The 22,790-nt window shown below is 42.0% G+C and overlaps 1 protein-coding gene across 3 annotated transcripts in view; it reads left to right on the top strand.

Annotated features, from left to right (window-relative positions):
* LOC310954539 (AT-rich interactive domain-containing protein 1B-like) overlaps nt 1-22,790 on the top strand; it is a 189,295-nt gene that overhangs the window by 17,340 nt on the left and 149,165 nt on the right. For all 3 annotated transcript variants that reach the window (XM_083924050.1, XM_083924051.1, XM_083924049.1), the window contains exon 2: nt 7,523-7,726. In XM_083924050.1, the coding sequence (XP_083780176.1) occupies nt 7,523-7,726 (204 nt within the window). The remainder of the gene's footprint in view (nt 1-7,522; nt 7,727-22,790) is intronic.

Genomic DNA, 22,790 nt, shown 5'->3' with positions numbered 1-22,790 from the left:
TTTTTTTGCTCTCTTTCATTTGGTTGTGTAACAGCATCTCTCCACGGGGTTCTGTGGGCTGGGGAAGTTAGAGGGAAGCACATTCCTCTCATTCCACCATGGCCCTTAGATGAAATGGGGTTTTTCGGCGGCCCTCCGTGTCCCAGGGTCGCACTCAGGACTGAGAGACAAGAAAAGACCAGGAATGTAGTAGCAAGCTCAGCACATGAAAGAACTGTGAAGGTCTAAGAAGAGAAGAGCATGAGGAATTTTCATCCATGACTTGAAAAATGTCCCCTGGAATAAAAAAAAGCTTTTTCCTCTAACTGTGCATGTTTATTTTTAAAAAGAAAAAAAAAATCTCCTCGTTAGACAGCTGAAATGTGAATGAATTCAGTCTTATAAAACTGCATCTGTGTAGAAGATTTGACTGGCAAATTTGTGGTCTGTGTTCCACCACGCGTGTTTCTTCTACCGTTTTCAGACGATTGCTTTATTATTTGTTTTCATTCTCTAATGGCGAGTTGCAGGCATGTCAGCCGCATCTCGTTTTGTCATTGAGGTTTTCTCTTTTTCTTTTTTTTCCCTGTCCATGCTGCTTCTTTAGCTCTCAGTCTTGGCAAAGGAAAAGAGCTCCGGCGACCCCACGACCCCAATCTCACTTGAGACAGATGAAGCAGCCTCGCTCCTTCTCCTGCTCCCCTCCCTTCTCCCCTCTTCTCTTCCACCCCCCTCCCCTCAGTTAATGACGTCTTCATGCTGACCGTGACGAACTGACCGCTCGGGAACTTTTCCTCATGCACATGGGAGGAGGGTTTGTGTGGGGGTGTTCATGAGCACCTTGGTGTTTGTATGTGTGCGTGTGTGTGTGTGTGTGGGTGTGTGTGTCTGTGTGTGTGGTGTAAATATTGGTGTCAGACACAGAGGGCACACCGATCAACAGCTCTGAGGACGACGCCAGAGAGAGAGCAATTATGTCCATTGCGCCAAACACAAAAGCGTGCTGCTCGGCAGCATAACAGCCTCTTATCTGGCTTCTCTCTGTCTGCCTTTTCTCTCTCAAGTGACATCATCATGCCAAACATACTGTGTGTACGTATACGTTTCCCTCGTCTCCTTTACAGCTGTCACTTCCTCCACCTGTCTCTTTTATGTTTCTCCTGCTAGTCAGCCTTCATGCCTATGTGCCTGTGCCATCCAGTCATATTGGGCTGAGGAAAGGCAATTTGGCTCTGCCCAGCTCCCCGCGGACCAGTGCTACTCTTCACACTGTCATTCATTACAAGATTTTTTACTAACAAGGCGTGCGTGCTGAGATGCAGGATGAGATTGTGTTTCAAGACATAATTTGCTGAATTTGGTCCTCTTAGCGATGCAGCAGTCACACGGGAACGCCACCATAAACACGGCTCAGCTACTTCACAACACACTTCTACATTAAGTTCTGTTTTTAGGGTCAGGTAGCTTGATAGAAAAGATCTGCCAAGGCTAACCGTTGCGTTTTGCTGTCAGCATTTAGTATTTAGTTTACTTGCTTGAATCCTGGCAGTGAAATGAAGTGATGGACCGATACTAAAGAGTGATCTATTCCTCATGGAGGCCGGGCAGGGAGGAGTTAATAGCGTGCTGCTGCTCCTCTCCTCTCCGCTTGATGACATCAGTATTGTCTCTGCATCCATGAAATTAATTTTTCTAATCTTAGTCAGCAGGAGCGGGGGAATTTGCACACATTAAAATGGAACTGGATCTGTACTCGCCCACTGCTGCAGTCTCTCTTCTCCTCTTTCTCTCTCTCTCCCTCTCCTCCTCCTCTCCCATCTTTTCTCTTTCCACCCTTTCCATTTTTCTTCTGTTTGAAACAGTAGGCCCAAATGCTCAGGGTTTCAAGCCTGAAATGCAGAGCTTTGTTCTAGAGGCCGAGGCATCGCCGGGCCCCGTAGTGTAATAGGAATTGGAGAGTGCTCTGTTGCATGGTATAAATAAAACACATAAAAGACAAGGCTGATTGTCCCGGCAGACCAACCAGCTCTGACTGCAGCATGTTGATTCTCCAGAGGCAGACGCGGCAGAGGATAAAGAGGATCCGTTGACAATTATTATCCTTATTTGTTTCTCCTCACAAATGCACACAGGATAAAATGGTTTCATTACACAGGTATGAAAGCTGGCATTCAGCAGTTGTCCTTCCAAGGAAAAGATGAGATAATCAATACCAAAAGGCATCTTGGGGCTAATTTTCATACACAATCAGGTTTGATGCGTTTGTCTGTGGTGATATTCAGAAGCATTTTCACACTGATTTGCGCCATGTGAGTGCCGAACGGGTTTGATAATATGATAGTTGGGAAATATACACTGGAGATCAAATTAGAAAGCAATATTAATACGGTTTATTCTGAAATCTTGTTATTTTTTATTGTTCAGAATTTGATAGAATATCAGCTGTGGTTATACCTCTGCTGTACTAGCATGTGTATTTGAATAACCCACTTCATCAAAAATCTTTATTTTCTGAAAAAAGCAGCAAAATAATCTAATCTTAGCAAAATAAGAAAACACTTTCAGATACCTCTCAGTCATTGACGTTAATCTTGCACCCGATGACAGTTTAATTAATGGTTGGACACACCCTACTGTATATATCTGGCAGCTCTCCTGGTTACTTTGCAAGATGGCGAGTTGCTCTAAGGCGACTGAAACCCTGCAACAGCAGGTTGTAAAGAAGAAGGCCAAAGGGATGACCCTCTCAGCCATCAGAGAGAGACTGGCTGTTGCAAGTCTGTGATTTCAAGAATTTTAAACTTTATAAGGACACAGATTCATTTAAGTCCCCCCAAAAGGCCGGTCGTCCACGTAAAACAAGTGCAGGAGAGACAGGATTATGCAAAGACTCAATGGGGAATCGGTTGAACACTGCAGCTGGAGTTGCTCGCCAGTTCAGTCTGATGGGAAACATAATGTTCGGCGTAGGACTGGGGAAAGACTGAACCCGAAGTGTGTGAAGCTGTCAGTTAAATTTGGAGGAGGAAGTGTCATGGTTTTAGGGATGTTTTCTGCAGCAGGAGTTGGGCCTCTTGTACAGCTACATTGCAGGGTGAATGCAAATGTTTATGTGAACCTCCTTTGGCAACATGCAATACCTTCACTGAATTTATCTCCCAATCAGCCCACAATTTTCATGCAAGACAATGCCTCCTGTCACACTGCAAAACAGGTTAAACAGTTCCTTGAAGCTAAGAATATTGAAACAATGAAATGGCCAGACCAGAGTCCATGCCTCGGAAACCCACTACAGTTACTGAAGAAGAATGGACCAAGATTAAACCAGAACAGTGTGATTTCCTGTGTCATTCAAGTCATTCAAAGCAAAGGGCCTCTACATTTCCTATTCATTTTTGAATCCTATAGCCCTAAGAAAACATTGTTGAAATCTCTAATTTTGCTCACTCCTTTTTCACAAAATAAAGGTTTTTGTTGAAGTGCCTTGGTTATTTAAACATGCTTGTTCAGCAGTGTTATAGCCACAACTGATATCCTATCAAATTCTGAACAATAAAAAATAACAGTATTTCAGAATATCTCAAGAATTAATACTTTGTTCTCTAATTCTCATCTCCAGTGTAAATCCCGCTATTTTTGTATAATGCATCACACTGAAACCTCAGGAGTATCCACGTAGCTACATTGGGCCTGAGATTTGCCTTTTAGGAACTGTTGCCTATCCAACAGGAAATATCTGTTGTTGTAGACCGTATTAAATCACCAGGTCATAAAACTATTTCTGAAGTAGCCATCGCTCAATACAGCAGTTTGTAGTCAATAAAGAACTTATGAAGGAACATATTTTATTAAAGTGATGATTGTATGAAGACCGCCGGGCTGCTGTAAATCGGAGAAAACATAGGATTTTAGTGGAAACACTGGTATGTATGGAATGTGTGTGTGTGTGTGTGTGTGTGTGTGTGTATGTGTGTGTGTGTGGGTGTGTGTAGTAAATAAAAAAGGAGAAGGCTGATGCAGACAGGTGATGATTTGGTCATCTGATGTGAAGGACAAGGGTAGTAATAGCCCCAGGAACACTTTGTGTGTGTGTGTGTGTGTGTGTGTGTGTGTGTAAACCTGAACACGTTCATTCATGCACCACGGCTGATAAATCAGAAGATTTGGGGGAAAAAATCCTGCATTCGAAATGAAATTGGAATAATAACCATTTACCAATATTGTTTTATGTTTGTTTGAGCCCAGTGTGTGTCTCATAATACACAAATCCTAGCCTTTTGTGTCTAGCATTTTTGTCTCTTTGTGATTAACAACTTAGCACATTAAAGCGAGGAGGAATAAAATCGTTTTTGCAACATAAAAATGTTGTCGATTGAGCTCAGAAAAGCAATTTAGCAGGTTTCACCCCACAGTAATTTCACCCATGTTCTGTTTTAATGGCTTTGTTTTTGCAAAAAAAAAAACACTGAAGAGGAGTTCATAAATTGAATTTTAAATTTAGCAGTTGAATTACTATTGTCTCCCGTGCCTCCTCCCCCTCCACCATTGAATGGCATGCACAGATGAACAAAAGTGAAAAACACACTGGAATATAATAAAAAAACATTTCTGTGTATTCCCTCGAGTTTTTTATCTGCTGTCCCTCCTGGCACAAACACGATTCACTTCGTGTCATATTCATATTTTTTTTCCTAAGTACAGCCATTTCTCTGAGGGGAGAAAAAAAAAGTTTCAATTTGTCAAGAATTGTTGGCGTTTTTTGTTTTTTTTAAATGCCTGGTGTGAGGGAAATGGTGGGCATATCTCTATGAAAAGGCTGCAGTGGGCTGAAATCTTATTTAGTGCAACTTGTCATGAGAGCAGATATGAGGCTCCGTTTGGGGAGACGGAGAATACTTTTTTTCTGCCTCCATGGACAGGTGTGGATAACGCCAAGTGTGGAAGATGGACCAATGTATATCATTCCATTGTGGCTGCTCTATTTAAGAATAAAGTGTGCAAGAGAGTGAGTGAGAGAAAAACAGTGGGAGCCAGTACAAAATTCTGCTATCACACATTTGTGTGTGTGTGTGTGTGTGTGTGTGTGTTTAATCGAGCGCCCACTTCTCCTCTCCCAAATCTCTGAAGTTGTTTTCTATGTCCAGTACCTTTCTAAGTGCAGCAGTTAATGTTTTTTGTTTTTTTTACAAGCGCGTGTTTACACTTGGCAGCCATGTGAGGGGATTTACTTATGTTGCACTCGGCATTTTTGGCAAACGGAGGACCCCTTGAGATGGCATGGTGAACTGGATGGAGCTGCGGAGGGGTGTGTGTGTGTGTGTTCCATATCACGGGTAGCACAGTGCCCTGGATTTTCTTGAGATGGCATGGTGAACTGGATGGAGCAGCGGACCTGTGTATGTGTGTGTCTGGCTTGTGGCGTGTTCTAAGTGTACAAACATCGAAGAAGGTCATGTGTTGCCCTCCACTCTAGCAAAAACACCATTATCGCTACATTAGAATCATATGACCACAGTCGGTTTTAGCACATCAAAGTATCCTCTTAAACAAATCTCTCCTTTGATATTCAGTTGGTTTTAACTCTGTATAATGCTCAGTCCAGATGCAATGAAGGACTAAATCTATTTCAGTTGCATTCTGAATTAAGTTATTAGATCATGCTTGTTCCTGTTCAGTCAGGCTCTTCATCGTTTTACTGAGTTCTAAGGAGATAAATAATCTGATTATTCATGGTGTTCCTCTGCAAACAAAATCCAGCTTGGATTTTGTTTGCAGATACTGACGAATTTTTCTCCGTCAGTATTTCAAAAAATTCTAATGATTTTTCAAACAAAAACATTTTCAAACGGGTATCTACTCCAAAATTGCCCAGGACTTTAATTATCCCCTAATGTGCTTCATCTAATGCTGGCAATCATTTTGTCAGATGAGATGTCAGTTTTGTCTGGTTTTGTGACATAGCTCCAGCAGCATTAGTAGTTTCACACATGAAGGCGTAGCAAAAGGCATTTTTTTTACCTCCCTCCTTAGGATTAGGCCCTCGAAATCCTGATGATGCAGACCTTTGCAGGATAACCCCCTCTCCTCAAACACACCCACACACACCTCCATGCTGTGAAATAACTTTTAGACACCCAAGAGTACTCATTCCCCCTCTCTCTCTGGTGTTCTTTCTCTGTCTCTCTCACAACCCAAACACACTCTCTCTCTTTCTCATCCACACTCTGTGAAATAGTCCAATGTACTCCACGCACATGCCTCAGTAGACAAAACCACTTTAAAGCTAGAGCGCCGTAACCGTCAGCACGTAACCTGCTGAATAAAGTGCTCCCATCCCCTGACATGTCTTCTTGATATTAGCCTGGCAATATGAGGCAACGGCAATTTCTCCTCTGCACTAGACGAGGTGATATTGAGTTGGGAAGAGGAGAGGGAACTGAGGAGGGAGCTGGTGGTGGAGGAGGAGGAGGAGGAGGAAGGGGTTAGTTGTAGATGATAGAGGAGAAGTGAAAGAGTGTGTGTTTGTGTGTGTGTGTGTGTGTGTGTATGTGTGTGTATGTGTGTGTGAGTGTGTGTGTGTGTGTGTGTGTGTGTGTGTGTGTAAGAAACAGTAGGAACAAAATGTCATGAATCACACATGATCCTACACGGCGGAGACAAAAGGGAGAAAGCACGAGAGGAGAGAGGGAAGATAGAAGAAGTCCACATTATCAGACAAACACGCCACTGCGGGTGACGGATTAGCATTAGCCTGACGCACTGTACCAGAATTTTCCAATGGCTCACTGAGACCCCAAACAACCTCTAAAAAGGCTCTGAAATACTTACAATGGAATAGATCGCCCTTGACGCCTTCTCTTTCTTCTCTTTGATTTTGTTTTGTGTTCATATAAGACGCTAGCTGTCGACGTGTAGCTTTGGAGAGCAGGTACTTTGACTGCTTCCCTGCCCTGAAGTCTCTTCTAGGATTCAAACTCAAATGTTATTATTATCAGTATTTCTGCCAATTTTTCTGTAAGCAACAACATGCAAACAAGCAACTGAGAGGGAGCGCTGTACGGCGATTACTGGCACTGCTGGGCTGTGGTTGTGGGAACGAGGCCATAGATTTTTTATTGCTATGGCTTCCCATCGCTTTAAACAACATTTACAACACTTTTAAAACCCTTTCAGGCATTAAAACAAAGATACAAGCTTTGGGTTTTAATTAAATCATTATATTTTGGCCCTCCTCCAGCAAAGTTTACTCCTCATAGCTATGCAATAAACATCTTTGCTTACTTAATTCCATTTGTAGTTCATTTACGACCTGTAGATGATAATTTAAGACTTCCTCTCGCTGTGTAATTATAAGATAAATCAATGGTGGCTGTGGTTTAGAGTGTGTGCACTAAGTGGACTCATGTCCAACTTGGCAGATGCTGGATTTATTTTGAACGACTCTCAGCCAATCACAATGCACAGTCATGAGGTAATTGTGAAATATTAGCCAACAAAGAAATGCTGATTACATATCTTTAATCCTTCTTTTTCCCCTCAACAGGTGTCCTCCATGGACTTCATGGCTATGAAGCGCTCACAGCTGTACAACATGGCCAACAATCCCTACACCACTCCTCAGCAGCCAGCGGGTGGGCCTTACCCTCCTAGCCAGCCATACACATCGCCTCCTCCACACAGATATCCAATGAACATGCAGGGGAGGGGCCAAATGGGCATGGGCGGGATGCAGTATCCTCAACAGCAGGTATGTCAACAAACCCAAACGCTACATTGTTGTGCGTCTGAGTGGGATTCATGAATGAGTCAGCCCCCTCTGCTGTGCCCAACCAGACATTGTGGCTGGTATTATAAGCAATATTACTGTGGGACATTTGCCCCTCGTGGTGACCTTTCGCCAGCAATTTACCCCCCGAAGGCCTGGCATGTTCAATTTGAGACGCAGCCTAAAATACCAGGCAGCACATCTGACAACCTGGCATGTGGTGATATCACTCCTGTTCATCACTCAGCTTCCCCTTAGCTTCCCATTGGAGCGAGATGGATGTGTGTGTATGTGTGTGCTCATGCTTGTTGATGGAGCGCTGGTATGCTTGATTATGTATTTCTATTATGCTTTGTGCTGTATGTGTGTGCGTGCATGCTTGCTTTATTTTTTGTTTGCATGACTCTTTAATTGTGTGTGTTTGTGTCTGTGTGTAGTGGAATTCTCAGGGTAGTAAACATAAACGCAGCATTGCCGATCCACTCTCTCTCTGTGCGACACAATAGGCCTGTGTTGGAGACAATAGTGCGTCTGTCTGCTTTATTGCGTCTTAAGTAAAGCCCATTTGGACTGAAAGGGTGTGTGTGTGTGTGTGCTTTTGAGGGAGACATACAGAGAATGCATGTGTATTAATCTGTGTGTACTACTTTATGTGTGTATTAATGTGAATGATATGTGTGTCCCACATTTCTGTCAGAAAGCAAACTTCTGTGTGTGTGTGTGTGTGTGTGTGTGTGTGTGTGTGTGTGTGCGTGTGCGTGTGCGTGTGCGTGTGTGTGTGTGTGTGTGTGTGTGTGCGTGTGCGTGTGTGTGAGAGAGAGAGACATAGTTCCATCAGTATGGTTTGGAGTAAGAACAGCCATACTGAGCGCCACAGTGAGAGAAGAGGGGAGTGTCTCTGCTGTCACTGCCTGCTATATTTAGTCAGCCTGGTCTGTTGGTCTGGACTTGGACACCTCTTATAGGGGCGGGCAAGCTTTCACACGTAGCAAGACCACAGAGAGAGAAAGAGAGAGAGAGAAAGAAGGAGGGAAACAGATGGACGGACAGACTAGCAATGTCTTAAAATATTGTACAGAGAAAACTGTTTATTAATGTTCACATGTTTGTAGACTCTCACCTACAATTTTCACATTATGCAGTCAAAATATATGTTGAACTTCTTTAAAGAAAACATCATCTGAAGATAAAGGATGACATTCCAAACAGGTGCACAAAGAATGAAAAAGCTACTACACCTCATCATGAGGAATTAAACACTACACAACAGCTCTATTATGACTCCTCTGGCTTTGGAGGAGCTTTATTCTCTTTCAGGTTTTCATCAATATTTTTATTTTTTTTCTTATTATCTTGTGTTTGAACTATTTGGGTTATGTGTTTACAGGCTATGAGTGTTTATAATAAAATAATAATAAAATAGTTTTAATTCAATGTATCTGTATTTTGTTCTTGAAATTGCCATAAATAAGAATAAGATTAAATGTCAAAAAAAGGTGTAGACTGAAGCCACAACTTACCTACCCTTATCACAATACCAAATAAAAATCACGTGTTACTAAATTCATCATGTTATGTTTGTGAGGTCTAGACCTCATCTGACGTATTTTTATGATGTCATCACACTCCCAAAACAAGCATTATTAAGCCTGCTTAAGGGTTTTTGCAGTCGGAAATACACACAGTAGGGAGTGCATGGGGGTGTATATGTTCAGACGTGCTGTGCATAGAGAGTAATACCGACGCATAATGACGTACAGTCAGTTCCACGCACAAAAATACATCCCCGGTACTGCTTTGTGATGAAATCCTCAGGCGTATTACATAGCCTGTACGTAGCGCTATGGAACGTAATTAGTTCAAATAGAATTAGTTGTTCACTCTGGCTATAGCCATGGGAAATGCGCTTCTAAAGTTTCTAATTATCTGGCTCTGGTTTTAAAAGCCGCACCACTGCATTGCCTATCTACAGCTGGTGAAATCTAGCTCACAGTAATGAGTTCGGAGGAGGAGGTTTAATTCCACCCTCTCAGATGAGCGTAATGAGCCTCACCTACAGAAAAGCGTCCAGGGGTCTGATCAGGGAGGAGCAGGGAGGGCTGAAAATGAATGCCCCAGATGTGTACTGCAAAATTCACTGTATACCAAGTCTGAAAGTGACTATTAATTACATATCAAAAGATGCACCAAATGCAGTTAAGATGGACATGATTGCAGCTGTGTCTGGAGGAGGAGAAATCAGCCACCCCTCCCTCTTTCTTAACCTCAGATATGGTATTAAAACTGCCCCAGGATCAGCTGCAAAGAACATTCTCACCATCTCAACTGTGGCTGCATCACCAAGGGGGATTGTGGGTGATGTAAGACCCGGCACACATCCCCCATGATGCAGTCAGAGACCTCAGCTTGTTACAGCCAAACGTGCTGGGATGTTGCCAGGCAACGTGACGTCAACAAAGATATGTGTGTATGTCTATCTCTGTGATTTCCCCATGACTTAGTGACTCTGTGTGTGCATGTGTGAGAACAAAAGGTCCTCTTTGACTGCTTTTCATTATTATGATCAAATGCTGCTAAAATTAAGCCCCGCTCATATTAAATATGAACTCCACAGCAATCCATACATTTCATCCAGTGGAGCTATTGGATAGCTTGGATATGTCATGGATGCACTTTCAATCATTTTGATAACACCTGATAAGGTATTTTATTTTTTAATCAAAGGGTAAAATGTTATTTTGCTTCACTCTTCATGGGGATATCTGGTATCTGACATCTGGTCATATAGTTTTTGTTGTCTTTGCCTAGGTTTTGAAATATCTGACTTATCTGACATTTTTGCCGCCATCCCAGGACAATGAAGGTGACTTCATTCACTCTGGTGCTCACAGGGTTGAACATTTACAGGGCACTCCTGTAGCTTAGGGGTGAAGACGTTGGCCATGAAACACAATGCTTTGTTGCGTCTCCCTGCCCCTCCTTGCCACCATCGCTCTACTGTTGCTATTTAATAAAAGCATTACATGCCCCAATAATAATAAAAAACAAATCCAAGAGCAACATCTATATGCCGGATTTCTGTTCACATTACTTAAGAAAACCCACAGACTTCTGTAAAAAGTTTTTATTAGTAGTTTATTATAATAACTACTTTCAACTGAAAAAATAGTCCCTATGAAAATAGTTGACAGCAGGATATCCAGAGTAACAGGGACAAGGCCATTGTTTAATGCCTTGAGGACCACAGACTTATTATTTTCTTGTTGGAGTCAGAAATCTCTGAAATGAAAACACTGCATGGCAAGTAGGGTTGGGCGATATGATGAAATATATTGTCAAAACGATTTGTCTATTGTATGTATTTTCTAAATCTTTTCTATCGCAATGTCGAAAACAAATCAGCTGAACAGTGAGAAAATACTCATGGCGAAAAAAAACATGCTATATCGTGATATATATATATATATATATATATATATATATATATATATATATATATATATATATATATCGTTATCGAGAAATTAAATTACCTGTATATCACAAGTATCTCTCCTATAGTTCATATAAACACTGTGACTGAACGTTTTTTTTATGATCTGGTTGTTTACAGTGGTAAAGTTATTGGTGCACATGTAAAGGTACTCACTGTGTGTGTAACCCAGAGGCTATATGTGACCCTTCAGTCCAGGTTGAGTCATTGTTTCTGGGGGACCTTGTTTACTCGTTCAGGCCCTCAAGCTTATTGTCTGGAGTTCTCTGTCTCTTCAGCCACATGCGTGCAGACGGTTCACCTATACACATGTTGCCATGATCGTAAACATGAGCTCTCACACGCGGCATGACACATTCTTTACTGTGCAGTTCACTACAGATTAGGTACTCTGCTCGTGGCCTCCTTTTGTTGATCCAGCCATAGGAGGCAAGCACAGACACCACTGTTGATCTCTCAGAGAATATTAAAACACGTGCCTACCAAAGCAAATAAGCCTGGAACTTGCATTAGGTGTCGTTAGCGTCATGCCACGTCTGCATGCATGTCTGTGAGAGACAGTTTGAGCGTGTCACAAAGGGTGAGAGACAGAGTGTGCATGCGAAAAAGCACAAGAGACTCTGTGTGTGTGTGTGTGTGTGTGTGTGTGTGTGTGTGTGTGTGTGTGTGTGTGTGTGTGTGTGTGTGTGTGTGTGTGTGTGTGTGTGTGTGTGTGAGTGGAGTTATGGGAGCCAGAACAAACATATCAGCAGAAGAAAAAAAAAAGAAGAGGAGGAAGTAGAAGAAGGAGGCGGGTGTCTTGGGGATGACAGGCCACGAGGAAAGCGTCTGTTTGGGAAGTGGAATGAAGTTGAAAGCGGGAAAAAATAGAAGAAGAAACCCCCCCCCCCCCCCCCCCCCCGCCAGTCCTTAGCGTAATTTCCTGTGATTTCAAAGTTGGCAGACAGAGAGGAAAAGGAATTTGAAGGAAACATTAGTGTTTGATGTGAAAAGAGAGGAGGGGTGATGGAGTGGGAGAAATCTTGGAAAATGAAAGAGAGAGAGAAAGAAATGGAAGGTGTGTGTGTGTGTGTGTGTGTGTGTGTGTGTGTGTGTGTGTGTGTGTGTGTGTGTGCGCGTGCGTGTGTGTGCGTGTGTGTGTGTGTGTGTCTGGAGGGGGTGAATGTGTCAAGGAGTCAGGCAGAAACCATTACCAGTGTTGGCTGTTTGTTCCTTACACACTGGGCCAACTTAATAGAAGCCATGCATTTAAAGTCAAGTGGAAATGTGGCTGACCCGCTGCTTGTTCAGTCCATTCAAACCATTGAACAACCGTTCACAAGCCTGCTGTCCTTCACAGCTTTGCATAGCTTTTTTCAAGTCTCACTCTCTTTTTAAAGATAATTTTTCAGGAATCATCCTTATTCAGTAATAATCAGCAGGAAGAAAAGTAAAAGACGAACGAACAGAAAACAATACATCTGTAGCCTGTTCTTCATAAAAGTCTGTATTCCATTCAACCGGGCAAGCTGTGTACATTCCTAAATAATAAGCAACATTTCTCCTCTTGTTTTTATTCACTTCGTATGCTTAATTTCTGCAGTGCAATAACATGTTTTACAGTGGTTTTCAAAACAGATGAAACCACTAAATTGAAACCAGTGTCATGCAACTGTCAACTATACATTTTTTTGCTTTTTGAAAATGGTTGACACTCAATAAAGCCTTTATTTAAAGTTATACTCAAAAGATTGTCATCTATTTAATTGTCTTTTAAGCTACTATCCGTAGCAAAAACAAAAATGAAGATGACAAGATTGAGGGCTCTGAAAGAAACGGCTGGCCTGCAGTTACATCTTACTGCTAGATGCCGCTACAAACAAATTATCTCAATTCTTAGTACAAATTTAATTACATTGTTGAAGTAAAAAATAATTTAATATATGTGTTTTCTGTCTTGTGGTGTCGTAATGAAATTTCTTCACAGAAGACGTTTTAACATGTTCCAGTAGGAAAGCACAGGTGTAAATATTACAATTAATGATGACTGAATTCCATTCAGCTGCTTCAGTTTCAAGGTCCTGGTATTGTGAATGCTGGCTCACTGTCACACTGTCATGGCTTACTGGCCCACTTGAATAGAGCAGAGCTATCATTAATTAGTTATTTGTGCGCACTCACACTGTCTATTTGTGCCATGCCCAAGCGTGCTTCATGGCTAGTTTGGTGTGAGTACAACTGTACCGCGCCCAGGCATGGCCCACTTGCTGGCCATGGCCCTGTTGAGAGAGATGGGCTTTTGTAAAGCAAAAACTGGCACGAGCGTGCGCACACGTACGTGCAAGAGTGCAAGCATTGACGGCAAGCATTGATGGCGAGCATTGACGGCAGTCTTGATGTCTATTTATATGTGTCTGTTCCCCGCAACGGACCTTTAAAAAGACCCGTTGCGGTGGTTTGATGCGGAGGTAGAGTGTTAACTGCAGATTTGGTCAGATGAAAATATTCAAAAAAAGTCAGACAAAACTAAATCTCCGCGGGGTGAGGACGTAAAAGCAATGCACATTCGAGCCCCCGGGGCACAGTACGAATGGACAGTGGGAGTACGCCCTTAATAGAGCCTATGTTCTTCCTACTAAGTGAAAATGTGTGCTGTAAAAAAGGCCAAGGATCAAGGAAACTGAAGCAGCTAAATGGAATTCAACCATTTTATTTTTTACTATTTAAACATATGCTTTTCCTACAGTCACAAAATGTCTTTTGTGAAAAATACTTACTGAGGTCTCTTACTACAAGAGGCAAAAAGTACGTTTTTAAACATCTGACTAAATCTACCCTCTACTGAAACATTAAAAAACTAATAACTAAAACTTAATTTGTGAGTTTATTTACCATGTCCAGAAACAAGTGATTAGGCTTTTAAGTTTCCATTAAAACAAAAAGCTGTAAAAACCCTTGTCTGTCCAAACATCATCTTGTGGACTATCGACATTAGGGAGTTAGATGGGTAATTTAAGACATCGATTTAGCCGGGGGGGGGGGGGGGTCCTCACCATCGGGGAGAGTGAGGGCCACTTGGAAGCACTTAGGGGCCCCAAGTGCTGGGGTTGTCTCTGGGGTTAATGCAGCCAGCGCTGCTGGGTCTGACGGATGGCTGGGAAGCCCCAATAAATCAGCCCCTCTGCCAGGAAAAATGGAGTGAGAGGAGGGGCGGGGGTACAGAGGGGACCACTCCAGCCTCGTCACACCCTTCCCTTTTTGAAAGGCTCTTGAATCAGAGGAGGCTCGCTGTTCAAAGTACATATCTCAACCATGCAGATACACACTCGTACAACACACTCTTTCTTTCTTCCATTTCCTCCACAACTCCAGACCTGCACTCCATGCCAGCCCATGGGACACTGGGCATTTTCACCTCACAATTGAGAGAGAGAGAGAGACAGAGACAGAGACAAGCAGAGAGATATAGAGAGAAAGAGAGAGACAGAGACAGAGAAGGATTGAGAGAAAGGAGAACAACGATACGGAAAGACTGATTAATTAAGGGTTCCTCTCTGGCTATAGAATAGATGAAGTTTCAGGATCAATTAATTAGCAAGCTAGCCTATGCACGTCAATGGCTCTAATAGCCTGCTCTCATTTGTAACTTTTATTACACCGCTGCTGTGGAGTGGCTCTCAGCCAATCAGACGCCACGTGGAGACGATGCTATGTGGCTATTAACTGGAGAGGGGGCAGAAAACCCCTCCCATTTCACAGATTAGCTGAAGTGACACTATCAATTATATCAATGTGAAGTGTGTATATGGTAGATTTCACATAAAGGAAGTTAGCAAAACACAGACAGGAACACGCATTAGTAAATTCTGTGTCCACTCAGGATAAGCATAAAATGCACATAATGTATATATCTAAACTGTGATATATATATATTATATGACCCAGTGGATTAAACTTTTGTGAGCCATTAGTGAAATTACAAACCCAGCTGTCAGTTTTTTTTTCTTGCTGTTGCATTAGTCGTATGAGCTGCAAACACCATCATTCTCGTGCAGCCAGGTGAAGTGATGTTGGAATTTAATATAATTTTGTGTTGAATACAGGCAATCGGTGTAAAACGTCACAAACGGAGTGTTTTTGAAAGATCCAGGCTCGGCGCTCTGTGTCTGTGGCGCTCTATATGTGCCTATTGATAAGATAAAAGAGCAGAGAGATGAAAGGAGAGCGAGGAAGAGAGAGGAAACAAAGGGATGCTTTACGTCTTCGCCAAGTTACTATGGGATTAGTCGCCGCTCTAATTGGCTCACCGAGAATTCATCTGAGTTTTCTTTCAGATTAGAGATAGATTTTTACACAGGTCAAGTCTGCTTCGGCATCTTGGTTTTCTGGGCTTCATTTGTAGAGTGGAGAAGTGAGAAGACGTGACACGCCATCAACATCTGAAAAAAGATCTGAGAAGGCGTAGATTGGCATGATCAAGGTATTGCCTCGATTCAGCCTCTGTGCAGTGCTAACGTTCATCCATTTTGTGTTGGGTTGGCAAGAGACGGGAAAACGCAGCACAGTTAAATACACTATCTTCAAAGTACATCCAACATGCCGTATTGACTTGGATATAAGTCCATCTGAGTTTTAAGATGACCCCCTCCTGGTCGCAACACCTTTTAAGATAAGTGCTAAATAAAGGAAGATAAATACAGTAAATAAATAGTCTCTTAATACAGTTTAGTTATTCAAATACAATGCTGTAAACAAGTTGTAGCTTTTAAATATTTTAACATAATTTCATTTTTAATTAGACCATCTCAAGAGAATCATAATTAGCTAGTCGATTAATATTGAACGTCATGAACAATATCAGAAGGTTAAGTTGCACTGAGATAACTACCGTTTTTTATCACCACCACTAGATAAAGGAGACCAGACAGAGAGAGGAATTGTTGAATGTTGAGGTGTAAAACATCTTCTTATATTAAGGCCAAAATACTGTAAGCTGGTTGATATGACAATGGATTAATATTAGTTAATTTAACACCCAGCTGCTGGTTTATAGGTACACCTAGCTTAAACTGGAGAGATGTTTATGGTTAACTTAGAGGCTACAGTTTGTGGTGCTGTTGAACTGTAGTGTCTTATACAGGGAGGTGTTTCTGTTATTTAGCCTATTAACATTGATATAATGAGGTGGATGAAATAATAGAGACCCCTCTCAGTATAATGCCCTACAGTTGTAATGATCAAAACATTGAATGAACACATCCTAACAGTCTGCATCAAAAGTGAAACTGAGGGGATCGTTACTTCCAAAGGTGTCATGGACAACTTAAGCCTACCTGCCTGTAACGCTTTAACCCTGTCATCCTCACATCCCCCCATTTCCTCTCCAACACAGCCTACAATATCCACGCTGACCTGAAGGAACTCAAGGGTGTCACTGTCGTTTACCACAGCGACACCTCCGAGCGTCAGCCACCAAGGAAGACAGCTTCGCAGCGGGGGGTGTAAAATACAAATATAATCTCCTGCGCTGATGTCGAACGCTAAGTGTGTTTCAACTAGAAGCTCCCCTCCCTCCTTTCCCTCCCTCTCTCCTCACTGTTCAGATGTAATTGACATGACTCCTACACAAGTTCGAGCCTGTCATCACAGCGAGCAGTGCAAAATGCTGGCGTGTGCCGAAATGATTGATCTGAAAGACATTTTAGGCCTATTTTGCGCTGAATTGGGATGTTTACATGAGTCTTCTTTCCTCCTTCTTTGTAATTTAATGATGATTAGTTCCTCTCTGTGAAGACGGAATTTAGTTAGGGTTACATTGCAGTTGAGTTCCATTACATTACATTCATTATAGTTAGATCTCGTATGAGGTAGCCTTCTCCCCACTACGTTTCCAATACAAACATTGAGAAATTCTGTGTCAAGAAACATTACAGTTGATCAGTGATTTATTTACCAGCCTCGCTCATATTCTCTCTTTGGGAAAGCCTGCTATAACTCCTTTAGTCTCAGCATCTGCACCATGTCTCATTCAGATCCATCTTTAACCCCCCCCCCCCCCCCCCCTCAATTTCCTCTCTCTCTTCTGTCTTTCTTGGCCACAGATTGGGGTCAGGAGTTTAGTAGGGGAAAAACATTTGGAGCCGGTGGCACGGGGCCCAGTGCCTCTTGCAAAAAGAAAGAAAAAAGAGAAAAGAAATCGCTGTTCACACACACATTACAGAGAGCATTAACCTGCCCTGCTCTGCCTCTCCAAATGTCTCCATTACTGCTCTGCTTGGAACAACACAGACACCACTAGTCGCAGCCAGCCATCAATTGATGTGAGCAGAAACAGAGAATTAAAGAGAGGGGAAAATAAAGAACGGCAGACGGGGGCCAGAGAGCAACGTTTGGCAGCCTTCAGAAAGGGATCCGAGATGAAAATATAGAAAAACACGTCTGTGTCTAACAGTCGATAGCTACACTATCTGCTCGCTTTCACTCGCCGTCAGTGCGATGTTGATGTTATCACCAGGTCGATAAGTCACAATCTTTGAAAAGACAGGCTTGTGTTTTCATTTGGGAATAAAAAACCTGCGGCATATGAAGTGCACCGTGCTTCATACAAAAAAAATAAAATAAATACCAGCAAATTCATCTTCAGCCATGATTTTCTTTGTTGCCTGAGTGTGACAGTGTTTCTATGTTTCTTTTATTTAGTCTTGGCTTGATGTGTAGTGTGTAGGATCAGGTTACTGTATAACACTCCTGTCCCTCACTCTTTCTCTCAGTCTTCCAAGGGCAGCTCATTCCTTGAGGTGTCAAGGGCCCCCCGATGTATGAGGAGGGGGAGGAGCGAGAGATAGGGGAAATAAAAGAGAGGTGTAGAGCGATAGAGAGCGCCTTCACCTTGGGGTGGGGTTTGGGGGTGGGGGGTGGGGGGAGCGAGGACGATGACGAGTACGGCGGTGCATCCCCTCTTCTTCATGAGCCTGTTGATGCTGATCCTTCCCTCCAACACCTCTCATTTCATTAAGGGACTCACCTTCGCCTGCAATTCACAAATCAGGGAATGGTGTTCCCATCTCATTCTGTGTACAAGAGATGAGTGTGCGTGGTACTGGCTACGAGTGGCTGAACTTATCACCAAACAGTGCAGAAGAAGCTGGTTGATTTGTTTTGGTCCTGAGTGTAATGATAAACACTCGTCGGCTGTGCCAGCTCAGCTCAGATGTTTCTTTAGAAGTCAATTTTTTTATGTTACAAAAATGAGAACATTCATTCTGCCAGTGGCAGAATTTAGCAACAGCACAAGAGCCCTGTGTTTTTAAAACGGACAAGCGTAGCCACAATCTTGTTGTTATTAATGCTGTTGTGTTGCTGCAAAGTCTGTATTTACCAATGATCACATGGTTCAAATGTCCTGACACTCAATTAAAAAGCTTATTGTAGCATTAGAACTGACAAATTAAGTGTTGTCTAATGCACAGCTAGCAGACAGGTGTGTGGGGAAACAAGGTCAAGGAAAATAAAAAGGTGCCAAACCATAAGTGTGATAGAGTTGCTATTTTTTAGTTATGGATTCACAACATGAAACGAAAGCGTCTTCATACTGAAAACACAGGCTGCGGCAATCAATCGAAAGGGAAGCTAAATGTCAAGACATATTTCTTATCAGCAATCGATAAAAACATTCTTTAAATGAGACAAATTGTATGCACCAAGATCTATAGAATAAAAATGAGAATAATAAAAAAGACGATAGTTTTTAAAATGAAAAGATCACCAAAAAAAGGACAAATAAATATTTCTAAGGATGCATTCCCCTGTCGCTTTTCATTATTAGAATCCCCAACCTGTCCTGCAAATGTTTAAATCAAGTCTTTGTCTAAATCCCGCCATCTTTTTTAGAACACCAGACTTCATTGTTTTATTTTGGGTTTTATGTGACTATAATATCAATATCTAAACTATTTAAAACCAAGTCTTTTTTTCAGGCAAAGACGTTAAACTGGGATAGAGCGACAGCAAGAGGAAATTAAAAGATGCAGGTCAGCTGAAAAATGTTACAGTTGGATTGAAATGCTTCAGCCACTTATGGCAAATAAGATTTGGAGAAATAAATGAGGCAACTGCCATAGTTGTCAGAGTTATTTTGACACCGGTACACTTTTTCATTCTTTTGACTGACAGTTCTGTCAACATTGCCATTTCTCCCTTACAGTTTCCCTGCTGTGCTTCCATGCTGAAATGTCCTTTGATTATATGCCTTTAAGTTAGTTTTAAAATGTACTGAACTGCTGGAGAGTCTGAATATAAGGAAAAAAACCTGTCTCCTTTTGCACTCTGTTTACAAATGTAATTATTTTAAATGTAGCCGGCTTTTGTATATTTACAACCATCCCTTCAGTGATGCTGCGATTTACCCATGTCAGTATACTACTATGTTAAAAGAGCTGTTGTCTGTCTGTCAGTAAGTAATGAAGCCAACAGTTCATGTGCTTCATCCTCATACTTCATCCTCATACTGGCCTCTCCCTGCCCCTCAGCCACCTATTAAGTAATTTGAGAAAAATGTCTGCCATTGGGACAAACTCACCTAATATGCTACGAAAACAGTTCTTGATCAATATCTATTCTTGTATGATTTAGTCAAAGTAATAAAAGATATGTTTAGCTTGGTGCCAAGTTACTTAATGAAACATGGGCAGGGTTATATATAAAGATGTCAGTTTGAATCGATGACGTTGGGCTTTTAGTGTAATGTATGCTAATGTTAGCAAAGCAGGTAAAGGGTATTACAGCATCCATCAGTTTCTGCGCAGGATATAAATGTAATGTAGTTCTAACAGTGTTTTCTATCATTTCTTTTCATAAGCTTTCCCTACCATCACAGCAGGGATGTTGGATTATTTGCTATTATTCTTATCAACTGCCTGCCTGCATTTCCATCAGTAGTTAAGGTGTGTCAAACAGCAATGTGTTTTCCTGGTCCAACCAAAGACACTAGTGGCACCAGAGCTGTGTAATTAAATATACTCCAACATGTCCGTATGCATACTGACTGGGCTTTATTTTTGAGTTTGCTGTTGATGGGCAATATTGTTTACCTGATGCATGATTTGGTTTGTTACACAGAACCATCTGAGAAGCCCTCATTAGAAACGGTTTAGAAAAGGGAATGGACTTGCAAAAGAAATACTTGGCAGGTGATTGGTTGAACCATCTGTCTGTCAAACTCTTGCCAAAGTCAGTCTTCCATCTAGAAAACCCTTCAGTGTCATTCTTTGTTTCTTTTTAAATAAATACCCTCCAGTTATGATATAACTGATGCTATTTCAGCATCTATGCTAGCCTCTTTAGGAGCCGGCATTGTTGTTTTCAACAAACAGTTGCCTTTCCGTTTTGTGACACACACCTTAAGCACGCAGTAGCTGCCAGTAGCTCTTCACAGAACTCATTCCTTGAAGCCTGACAAGTGGGATTTGTGTGATCTTGTGATCCCGCAATCTTGTGAGTATCCACCTGCCATGCATGGTAAAACTGTTGTACCATAATGCATTACACAAAGGCTCAGTTCGTACAAAATGATAGTACATTTTGGGTCGTGGAAATAACTCTTGGAACACCTCAGAAACCAACCAACAAGAGAACATTTTTTTTTTTTGCTTTATTCTCCTCTCAAATGTAGTATGTACACAGAGCAGGTAATTTAACTGATTAGGTCCGTCTTTCTGGTTGACGATATGCCGGTCAGTAATGTATTCTGGTGCAATAACCACCTGATAACAGTCGTTGTGTCCCATGTTATATACTCTAGAACAATCTTTATAGTATGCTGTTTTACAGTAGCTCAATCAATATGCTTTACTGTTGTATACCATCCATCACCTCTGACATCAATCAAGCCGCAGCTTAGTAAAAGCCAATGGTCTTCAAATATTTTATGTTTTGTTTTTTCGCTTTCTTGAGACTTCTTTTTTAAGCTGTCCCACCACCTTCCCCTGATTTCTTTACTTTGTTTTGCAGCTGAGTTACTGTTGCCTCCTTTTCTCTCTATGCGAGGCTCTTCCACGATTTCTTCCTCTCTCCATTTGTCTCCATCATTATTTCACTTTTCCCCCATCCCTCCTCCAAGACTCTTCTTACTTCCTCCTCTTCGCTTTTACACTAGTCTCTGTCACTCCTTTCTCTCCACGTATCTCTCTGTCTGCATCACATCTTTATCTGTCCCTCTCTCTGACTTTATCATGTGAAACATCGCTTTATACATCCCTTTAAGTATCTCAGTCTGTAACACCCCTCCTCGATCTCCCCTCTGCCTATCTCTCCATCTCTGCCTCTCGAAACATTTTCCTTTGCCACCGTTTCTGGATCTCACATGTTCTGGATCATGTTTTATGTTGCTTCTCTTTTCTGTTTTTACTCTTTGTCAGCACATCGAACTCTTATTACTTGTACCTTTCCTTTCTTTCTTTCTTTTTTTTCTCCAAGCTGGCACTTCTTTGGTCTGTGGTGGCCTACTAGCATGATAGCATGCTAATGCTGATGCACTCCCTGTGTGTGCCTGTCATACTTGTCTGTGTGTGTGTGTGTGTGTGTGTGTGTGTGTGTGTGTGTGTGTGTGTGTGTGTGTGTGTGTGTGTGTGTGTGTGTGTGTGTGTGTGTGTGTGTGTGTGCGTGTGTGTGTGCGTGTGTGTGCGTGTGTGTGTGTGTGTGTGTGTGTGTAGGGTCAGGGTCGGGGTGATGGCTCTGCTTAGCTCTCTGGTTGGCTGAGCCCATCTGTCACTCATACGGGCGACCTGTGGACTCAGTCACTAGCCAGCCATATCGTCTCAACAGAATTATGACAATTCCTGTCTATTGCTCATTGGCCCAATTGAATAAGAAGCATTGTCTTGTTCCGTGCAAGGCTTTTAGATGGCTGATTTAAGGCACATACATATGTGCACATACACACACACACACACACACCGCTGCCATGGATGAGGAGTAGCGTAGCTTTTTATTCCCCTCGATTTGCAGAGCAGGAAGATATTGTCTGCCTTTGCATATGATTCTTGTTTTGATGGATTTTTGATTGAGTTCTTCTCTGTGTTTGTGTGTCTGTGTCTTTGTATCTTAATATGCCGCCAAGGCTTTTGTTTTCATCACACTGTTTCTGCAGTTTAGGGTGAATTATTTGCTTCACAGGACGTCTATTCTGCGTCATTTCTCCCTACAGCACTTCACATCTGTTGTCATTTCATTACAGACATTTATTTGACACTGGGGCTGCCAAGACACTCTGGATAAATCACACTGTTATTTTGTCTGCTTCCACACACCTGAGTGGAAGGCAAAGGCAGAAAATGGTTTTATTTTCTACTTCCAGCAGTTATTTTTATTGGTATAAGCAACAGCACAGCAAGTCTGTTTATCACTAAGCATATTTCCAGTCAAAGAGAATCAGGTTTCAGTGAGCTGGTGTGTACTCAGTAGGTACAGTACATTCATGCAGTCGCCCCCAGCGATCAAACAGAAGCTGCATTTGAATGACTCTTTCTTCCCTCCCAAAGCCACTGAGACAGGTTGCTACTTGTTAGACCTCCAGTC

This window comes from Echiichthys vipera (genome assembly GCF_963691815.1).
Source record: "Echiichthys vipera genome assembly, chromosome: 12".
Lineage (NCBI taxonomy): Eukaryota > Metazoa > Chordata > Actinopteri > Perciformes > Trachinidae > Echiichthys > Echiichthys vipera.
The sequence above is the reverse complement of the archived record's forward strand: the minus strand, read 5'-3'. Positions and strand labels throughout refer to the sequence as shown.